Source organism: Leguminivora glycinivorella, chromosome Z (genome assembly GCF_023078275.1).
Source record: "Leguminivora glycinivorella isolate SPB_JAAS2020 chromosome Z, LegGlyc_1.1, whole genome shotgun sequence".
NCBI lineage: Eukaryota > Metazoa > Arthropoda > Insecta > Lepidoptera > Tortricidae > Leguminivora > Leguminivora glycinivorella.
Genome location: NC_062998.1, coordinates 25,891,637 through 25,901,792, shown reverse-complemented (window position 1 = coordinate 25,901,792; position 10,156 = coordinate 25,891,637). Strand labels below are relative to the sequence as shown.

The 10,156-nt window shown below is 42.6% G+C and overlaps 2 protein-coding genes across 2 annotated transcripts; both read left to right on the top strand.

The window, feature by feature from the left end:
* The first annotated feature begins 120 nt into the window (after nt 1-120).
* On the top strand, nt 121-2,612 carry LOC125241819. The gene is made up of 2 exons (XM_048150462.1): nt 121-138; nt 234-2,612. Exon 2 carries the CDS (start codon nt 244-246, stop codon nt 1,774-1,776), a length of 1,533 nt encoding a protein of 510 aa, XP_048006419.1. The 5' UTR covers nt 121-138; nt 234-243; the 3' UTR covers nt 1,777-2,612.
* A 3,481-nt stretch (nt 2,613-6,093) lies between these two features.
* LOC125241378 (RCC1 domain-containing protein 1-like) lies at nt 6,094-8,300 on the top strand. The gene is made up of 2 exons (XM_048149836.1): nt 6,094-7,070; nt 7,443-8,300. The coding sequence occupies exons 1-2, from the start codon at nt 6,460-6,462 to the stop codon at nt 7,945-7,947; spliced, it is 1,116 nt and encodes a 371-aa protein (XP_048005793.1). The 5' UTR covers nt 6,094-6,459; the 3' UTR covers nt 7,948-8,300.
* The last annotated feature ends 1,856 nt before the right edge of the window (nt 8,301-10,156 follow it).

The window sequence follows — 10,156 nt, the reverse complement described above, 5'->3', positions numbered from 1 at the left end:
TGCAAATCAACTGCAAATATTGTCTAGACTTTTGGTAAGTTACTTCTCTATCTGTGGTAAGCTGTCAAAATGACAATCCACAATGTTGACATTATTGACAATACTCAATACTGGAAAAAAGGAGGAGTAGCGCGTTGTGTGAGTGGTTCGATTTTTAGGTTATATTCCCGTAAATAAAACAACTTTCCTTATTTTCTAATCAGGTGGTGGTTTATTAATACATAAAACCATAGGTTAGTTTAGATGGACGGCAACGAGAAGGAGAAGCCTCCAGACGAGGATGGTGATAACGGTATGGACTGGGAGAAATACACGCGCAAGCGTAACTTGGATTTATCACCAACCAAGCTGGAGCCTTCCCCCAAAAAAATTGTAATTGACCCGGCAGAGTCCGAAAAGCAGTCGGGTAATACAAATAGTGCAGTTGTGGAGCCCGGTACTAGTAGGATGGTCGAGTCTCATGCGAACAGTCAAAAAGAGTCAGTTGAAATAAACAAAAGTAACTCAACTGAATTTAACCCGCATCTATACAAACACCCCAGTCTAGACAGCAAATCACGAGAGTATGGTGCCAACGATGATGGACCTTTCATAGTGCATGTCTCTAGAGAGGCCGCCCCTTCCTCCAGTGCCCCTCTAAAACCCATAAATGTAGGCCTTTTACTAACTCAGGCAAACGTCAATAACATCCAGAAGGACGGTGGCATTAAATCGGTGGGTCGCAACAGAGTAGCGGTCACTTTCTCCACAGCTGCGGATGCAAATAACTTCCTGAAGCACCCGCTTCTAGGCGAAAATAAGTTTATAGCTGATATCCCTTCATATCATGTATCTCGAATGGGAGTGGTGCGAGGAGTTCCTTCAGACTGGACTATGGAGGAATTGGTCAATGGAACGTCCCTTAGAGAAGGTAAAGGGAAGATCCTTAAAGCTCGTCGACTTCAACGGAAGGTACTTAAAGATGATGGCTCCCCGTCTTGGGTTCCGACTCAATCGGTAGTAGTAACTTTTGAGGGTCAAAGCTTGCCTGCCAAAATTTTTGCATACTACACCTCATTAGTTGTGGACGTGTATCAGCTGCCAATAATCCAATGTAGGAAGTGCCTCAGGTTTGGTCACATCCAAGCACAGTGCCGGTCTGATGCTAGGTGCTACAAGTGTTCACAAAAACACCCTGGGGATGGATGTAACATTGCTCCTGAACATGTTAGATGTATATTCTGTTCCGGCAGACACTATGCGACTGACAAGACATGTAACGAATTTGGTCGGCAGAAAGCCATCAAACTGGCTATGTCTGAACAGAGTATTTCGTATGCAGAGGCAGCTGCTCAGTTCTCATCAGTACGCCGCCCATACTCTGACGTAGCGAGAGTCATGTTTGAGCAGATTCCAGACTCTTCTAGATCGTCCGAGTCACCCTGCCATGCGTTTATGCCAACATCCCCGCCTACGACATCTTATCGTAAGACCATTTATCGGGCGCCCCGGGCGAGGGTCCCCCTCTCCCCAGGTTATGACAGAGAGGCCCACAATAATATTGTTCGTACTCCCCCACCACAGCTCCCCAATGGCCAGGCCCTGAATGGTGCTTACAATAGAGTCACCCCTCAGGAGAACCTAATGGAGCTGTGTTTGAAGTTACTAACAAATATCATCGCCAAATGGAGCGACATTCTACCGAACGACGTTGCGCCTTTAATGGTCACACTTGCAGAGCGACTCACCTTTCATATTCATAATAGGTCACCAGGTCAACTTTTTACAATGGAATAGTCGGAGTATCATCCCAAAGAAACCAGAACTTACCCAGTTGATCAATGATCATGCTGTGTCCGTTGCGGCCATCTCGGAGACATGGTTACGTCCCGGGGCTCTTTTTAGAGTACCGGGGTTCTCGTGCCTCCGGGAGGACCGTAGTGACGGACGTGCTGGATGTGCGTTATTGATTAAACATTGTTACCCATTTTCTCAAATTTCTATCCCTCCCCACTCGGATGGGATTAATGCCGTAGCTGCAAAGGTTATGGGCATTAATTTCATCTCTGTATATATACCCCATACTGAGGTAGTTGATATAGACGAATTGCATTCTATTCTCTCATCTGTACCACACCCTCTGGTAATTCTAGGAGACTTCAATTGCCACAATATTTCTTGGGGATCATACCATTCCGATGCTTTTTCAACAGCTCTGCTGGATTTATTTGATGACATTAACGTGGGAGTCATTAACGACGGTACCCCCACGCATCGGGTTTACCCAGGTCAGAACCCCCAATCTGTTCTGGATCTGACTGTATGTTCGCCGAACCTATCGTCCTTGTTATCGAGGAGGGTTTTGCGCCAATCATATGGTAGTGATCATTTTCCGATAATTATCACTAAACCAACGTCGATCCTCCCTTCACCACCGCCAGAGCCGCTGCTGAAATACAAAATACAGTCAGCAGACTGGCCCAATTATGCTTTTTTTGTCGAAGAAAGTATCAAAGAGAGGAACCCCACTGAGATGGACCAAGAGGGAAAGTATACGTACTTCAAAAATATCATTTTGGAAGCTGCCGACAAATTTATCCCGAAAAAGAAGCCTGCCAGGGTTAAAATTCCTTCCCCCCATGGTGGAACGCAGATTGCACGACTGCCATCAAAAAAAGAAACGATGCGGAGCGCCTCTTCAATGAATCCGGTAATTTGGACGATTACATTACTTTAAAAAAAGTTTCGGCTCATACAAAACGTTTCTTAGCAAAGGCTAAAAAGAGGGGCTGGAAGGGGTTCTGCGAGAGCCTATCTCCTAGAACCCCTCCATCTCTTGTATGGCGAAATATTAAGAGATTTAGGGGTTCATTTAATCCAGAATCTAAACCAACAATAGATTCCCCCTGGATGGCAGAATTCGCAGATAGGCTTGCCCCGCCAACTGTCCCTGAGGCGTCCTGTTTGATATCCCCCGCTGCCGCGTTCCTCCTGTTCTCTCGACCAGCCCTTCTCATTTTCAGAGCTTAACCTGGTAATTAATGGTTTAAGGAATACTTCACCTGGAGAGGATGGGATCCCATATTGTTTCCTGTCTAAGCTAAATACTCCCGGACAGGAATATCTGCTTGGCATCATAAACCATGCCTTTAACACAGGAGAGGTTCCAGCAGATTGGAAGTCCCAGGTAGTCATTCCTATCCTAAAGCCGTCTAAAAACCCAGACGAGGCTAATTCCTATCGACCAATCGCTCTTTCTGCAACAATGGGAAAGATATTAGAACACTTGGTTAAAAATAGGCTTGAGTGGTTTGTGGAAAACAATGGAATTTTAGCAGACACACAGTTTGGTTTCCGAAAGGGGCGTAGCACTATGGATAGCCTAAACATTTTAACGAGTGATATTAGACTTACTTTATCAAAAAACGAATATCTGCTGGGATGTTTCCTCGACATCTCTGCTGCATATGACAATGTGCTTCTTCCGGTGCTCAGGGCTAAAATGCTACAACTGAGCATTCCCGCGAAGATTGTACACATTGTCACCTCGCTATTTATGGGCAGGTCTATCAAAATTAGACAAGGCAACTCCTATTGTCCTCCTCGGACTTTGTGGAGAGGTCTCCCTCAAGGATCGGTACTCAGCCCCCTTCTTTACAACATATACACATATGACTTAGAACAATCTGTCTTATCCTTCTGTAACATCTTGCAGTACGCTGATGATCTTGTCTTATATACGATGGCAAAGTCAATGGATAAAGCAACTGCTAGTCTGAACACGGCTCTGGGTTACCTTGGGGATTGGCTCGGTGACCATGGGCTTACTCTATCTCCGACAAAGAGTTGTACTGTTACATTTAGCCGCAGAAGGAACATGCCAACAACTGATGTATACTACGACGGTGTCAGAATTCAGAGTAAGGAGTTTGTAAAGTTTCTAGGTGTTATTTTGGACCATAAAATGTCTGGCACTCTGCACCACAAATACATAATAGGTAAATGTGAAAAAAATATCAACATACTACGAGCACTGTCCGGGGTGTGGTGGGGTTCTCATCCTTATTGCCAGAAGTTACTATATAATGCCATCATACGCAGTCATATAGATTATGGGTCACTTTTAATGGAACCTTGCAATAAGGATGGCCTTGACAAACTAGACCTCATCCAGGCAAAATGCTTGAGGATTATACTTGGCGCTATGAGGTGTTCTCCGAAGAATGGCATGCAGGTAGAAAGTGTTGACCCTCCACTGGCTCTCCGCAGACAGTATCTTGCGGACAGATTCTTAATCAAGAGCAGCTCATACTATAGCCACTTGATGCTTCCACGCTTGTGGCCGCTGGCGCTGGAGGTCACTGAAAACAGATATTGGACTTTTAAAGTTTTCCCAAGAACAGTAATATCTTTTTCCAAATTAATTAATATCTACCCCAATTTATATAAATCCGGTACTAATCCCATATTTGAAGTAGCATTTGAAACCCTTATATATACTCCTAAAGTAATATTAGATATAGGCATTTTCAAAAATGATCCAGGAGCAAACAATAAATTCAATAAATTTTTAGAAAAATGGTCAAATTACTTACTAATGTTTACTGACGCTTCCAAGATGGATGCGACCAGTTGCGTGGGAGCAGCAGTGTGGATTCCTCGATACAATATAGCTCTCCCATTTAAATGTCCTCCACAATCTTCAATTTTTACAGGCGAAGCAGTTGCTATCCTTGAGGCTGTCAAATATGCAGAGACACACAACATTAGTAAAGCTATTATTTTTACTGATAGTAAAAGTTGCCTGCAGGCTATTATTGGCAACCAATTTAAAATGAAAATAAAGTTCCCTTTGATTTTAGAAATCAAAACCGTACTTCGCAGGTGTGAGTCAAAGGGTCTAACCATAGTTCTGAGTTGGATTCCTAGCCACTGTGGCATTAATGGCAATGAGATGGTTGATACATGGGCAAGGCAAGCTATCGACATTGGTTCAGTGAAATCGGTAATTTACAGTACTGACCTTTTGAGTGGCGCACTCGCAGACATGTTTGCCACATGGCAGGAGCAATGGGATATCTCGAAATTGCAGACGGGCAAGCACTATTGGATGTGTGCAACCTCGTATCACTCGGAAGCCGTGGTTCTATCGTTTTCGTAATTCTCCTAAATGGGTTATATCCACAATTTGCCGGTTGCGATTGGGAAAAGTATGCACTCCGTTATTTCTGGCTATGATTGGTGTCCGCGCGAACTCATTATGCCAATGCGGGCAAGAGGAGGGTAACTTGGATCACATCTTCTTTTCTTGTTCAATGTGTAGCTACTAGCTACTCACTGTACGATGTATTGCCCGAAAGTGTTCCACGACCTATATGCTTTAGCTCGCTACTTTGTTACATGGATTCGACCTTAACTTCTATCCTAATTAAATATTTACAAACAAATAACATTAAACTATAAATAACGTAAATTCATTCTCACTCTCGTCTATAATATTCTATTACTTCATTTATTCCTATTATACATGTAATATGGTTTTCTTTTCTTTCATTTCCCTCATGTTGGCATTACTAACATTCTGTCATCCGCTTCCCGCTTCTTCGCTAATCAATTTGTGTAAAGCTAGGAACACACTACGCGGACGTCCGTCGTGAATCGACCGCGGACGGGAATCTGGACAATGGAAATACACATAACCGTGCAAACTAACGGACGCGGACGTGGCCTTGAGCGCACGGACGTCCGATCGAAATCTGGCTCTCTGCTCGAAAGCTAGGAACACACTACTTTAAGCTAGGAACATACTACGCGGACGTCCGTCGTAAAACGACCGCGACCGCGACCTATCAGTGTGCACGGAACAAAACATCCAGAGAGCCAGATTTCGATCGGACGTCCGTGCGCTCAAGGCCACGTCCGCGTCCGTCGACCGATAGTTTGCACGGTTATGTGTATTTCCATTGTCCAGATTCCCGTCCGCGGTCGATTCACGACGGACGTCCGCGTAGTGTGTTCCTAGCTTGAGTGACGTTCATAACAAATGTTTTGTTTTAGGTTTTCCCTTCACATTTGCTTCACATCCTTCATAAAAAATAAAAATACCGAACATTCTCCTCACGTGTGAAAGTCAACGCTAACGGTAACACCAAGCCAACACTGACATTGGCAAATTCACCCTGTGCAAATTGGCAGGGAGTAAAAGCCAAAGAAAAAAAAAAATACTCAATACTGTGCTTGCATTGCACCATCTGAACTTACATATTTTTCAGTTTTTTCAGGATTTATTAAATTTTAATCGTGTTCAGTAGCATTCATTTATTTAGCTTAGTAACATATCTAAGCTTTTTTCATAAAATCATGTATTACAGCTACTACTAGCTAGTAACAGACAGCCAGTTTAAACGTACCCCTATTGTTTATTTTCATTTATTTATGCTACAAGACCAAACTGTGAATTAATTATAAAAATATATAAGTATGTACATAGTGTGTGGGTCAAACTTACATGGACAGTGGTTTCATACAAATCCTGTGCTAAATGAATTTCAACAAGTGTCCGTGAAAGACTGTGAATACAGCAATTACGATATTGATATAAATGAAATCAAATTTATCCATATTGGCTGGTCCTACAATTTGTTACAACATAAAAATACATTTTATTTAATCGGATCATTTAATGGAAAAAATAAAGAGCTAGTTAAGCTACCTTTACCAACAAAAGTTATACCAAACAATAAATTATTGCTGTCTGGAAATGAATACAATTTATTTCTCTTTGAGATCCAGTCACATACAATGTGGGTGGTCAATCTGGAAAACATAGAAAATGTTAAGATTATAAATATGAAGACAGAAATTCCAAGTACAATTAAACGGTATAAAGAAGATGATCCAATTGTTAAAGTTTGTACTTCAAACTATAATTTCATTTGTTTAACAGCAGAAGGAGCTGTTTATAGTGGAATATTACCTGGACCCTTAGATGTCTCCCACTGCTTTGGCAAAGTTTGTGATGTACAATGTGGATATGAGCATTATCTGCTGCTTACTGATAAAGGCAGGGTATACTCATGGGGAAATGGAAGGTGAAATATATTACTATTACTCATATAATTACTATGTAGGCCATACAAAATTGACAGGTGATATTTTTGTACAGTCGACCAAAAATGTGGTTTACCACCATACGGTTGTAGTTCATTTGAACGTCATGAGACAACAAGGGCGATTTCCGCTTGCAATAATATTATGTCAGTGACAATAGCTCTGTCTATATTTGATATTTACGTCATGCCATGTGTCAAGTTAACCTTAGCGATCGTTAGAGCTCACAGAAACTTTTGTCAAAACTGGTAGACCACTTCCTTGGCCCACTGTACACCATCATCATCTGTGGATCATTGTACCATTTTCTTAAATTTAGTTCTTAAATAAGATTCCTTTTCTTCTTTTTTCAGGAGGCTGCAGCTTGGTCATGGAGATCTTAACAGTATTGACTCTCCCAAAGAATTAGAAGCTCTCAGTGGTATTCACATAACTATGATAAGTGCTGGTGGTTGGCATTCCTTAGCATTAAGTGAATCAGGAGACCTATATGCTTGGGGATGGAATGAAACTGGACAGTTAGGAATAAAAGAGACAGAGCCAGTTAACAATGACCTACAAAAAGTACATCAAGATGGCCCCAACAGCTATGGTCATCCCACTTTAGTTGACATCTTCAATGAAAATGGTGATATATGTGATACTAATGTAAAATACATATCGTGTGGCAATTTGCATTCTGCAATAATATTAGATGATAATACTGTGTGGACAGCAGGCTGCAATAATTATGGACAGTTAGGATTTGCAATAGAGACCACAAAACAAAATGTTTTTTTTCAGAAGGCATATCAGTGTTTAGAAAATTCTTTGATAAAATGTGGGCCTTGGGTAACTGTAATTTATTCATATTCATAACTTTCATAAGGACCCATTCAGGATATGCGCCCATGGGCGACAAAGTCTCTCGACAGCTTATTTGTCGCTCACATCTAGTCTATGAGGATGGGATAGTATATACCTGCCTGTGTGTGGTGTGTGCACTTTCAATACTTTCATACTAGCCCATAGACTAGATGTGAGCGACAAAAAAGTCGTCGCGAGACTTTGTCGCCCGTGGTCGCACATTGGCGTCTGCACTTGCATAGTTACGTTATGGCCGCTGTACAGATGTGGCCAACGGTTCCACCAACCCTTGGTGGAACCCCTTGGCCAAGATAAGAGCCGCTGTTTACACATTGGCGAACCAATCACTTGGCATTGGCTCTTCATGAAAGATGGACGTGGAATGGAAAAGGCTAGGAAATTCTAGGTCATTTACGTTGTCAGCAAAATTTGATTAAAAAATAATAACCCCATAGTAAAATTAAATTATTTGAAATATTAACAATATTTTGAATATTCTGATAAGCACATTTATCTTTTTTAGGCAATACATTAAACATTTGCAAGGTTATTTTATTTCCTAAAATCAACACTATTATTGGCATAGATAAACTTATTATTTTCATAAATATTTCACTACTGTCCTCTCTGACGGCTGACGACAAACTGAATGAAACGCCAACGTGTAAACGCAGTTGGCCATTGGCGCTAAGATCCTTTGATGTGTGGGCAAAAAACCGACACCAATCGGTTGGCCGGCCAGCGCTAACGCCAACTGCCAACATACGGCCAAGTAGCCCTCTACACGCTTGGCCATGGGGTTCCACCAAGGGTTGGTGGAACCGTTGGCCACATGTGTACAACTTAAGTCTTTCTTGCTCTCATGTGAATAGTTGAAAACTTTCAAGGTCGCGGTGTGGTCGTTTGTTAGCTGCATTATAGTGCTAACGCACGACCGGGGTGTGTCAGTCTAAAGTTCTTCATCAGTGGGAGCGCGAATAAGTTATCTTCTCGCTCTCACGCACGGAAGAACCTTGGCATGGGGCGGTCGTGTGTTAGCGCCCGGGATGTTACGGAGGTTCACTTCCTGTTCCGATAATTCTGAATCGGGAGTTATATCGAATGTCGATGCTTTTAATGTTAACTTGTTAAGCCTGGCGTCGACTAAAGCCTGATGAATAGAATAGATCTTTAGTTTATTTGCATTCTAATGTGGCGTACACTAAGGGCCTGTGGTGTAACCACTATACCTATCTACCTCTATTAAATACATGTATATAACATTAAATAATCATCATAATATTTACTTATATACATACCTACTACATAACTACTAAATACCATTAATACTAAAGAACAAAACACTATGCTAGAAAGAGTGCAGAGGAAGTTCTGTAGGCACATTTACAAACGACTGTACGGATACGACATTCACTTTTACATTAAAAATTCACATGCAATATAAACATAAATAAACTTACTAAAATCAATATCAATACTTAAATCATAAACTATATCTATACTTACAATATTCATATTTCATACATCAAGCTAGGAACATACTACGCGGACGTCCGTCGTAAAACGACCGCGACCGCGACCTATCAGTGTGCACGGAACAAAACATCCAGAGAGCCAGATTTCGATCGGACGTCCGTGCGCTCAAGGCCACGTCCGCGTCCGTCGACCGATAGTTTGCACGGTAAAGCTAGGAACACACTACGCGGACGTCCGTCGTAAATCGACCGCGGACGGGAATCTGGACAATGGAAATACACATAACCGTGCAAACTATCGGTCGACGGACGCGGACGTGGCCTTGAGCGCACGGACGTCCGATCGAAATCTGGCTCTCTGGATGTTTTGTTCCGTGCACACTGATCGGTCGCGGTCGCGGTCGTTTTACGACGGACGTCCGCGTAGTATGTTCCTAGCTGTAGTCTAGGAACATACTACGCGGACGTCCGTCGTAAATCGACCGCGGACGGGGATCTGGACAATGAATTTACACTTGACCGTGCAAACTATCGGTCGACGGACGTCGACGTGGCCTGCTTTAAGCAAGGAACATAGCTCCGTCGTCAGCTAGAACATACTACGCGGACGTCCGTCGTAAAACGACCGCGACCGCGACCTATCAGTGTGCACGGAACAAAACATCCAGAGAGCCAGATTTCGATCGGACGTCCGTGCGCTCAAGGCCACGTCCGCGTCCGTCGACCGATAGTTTGCACGGTCATAT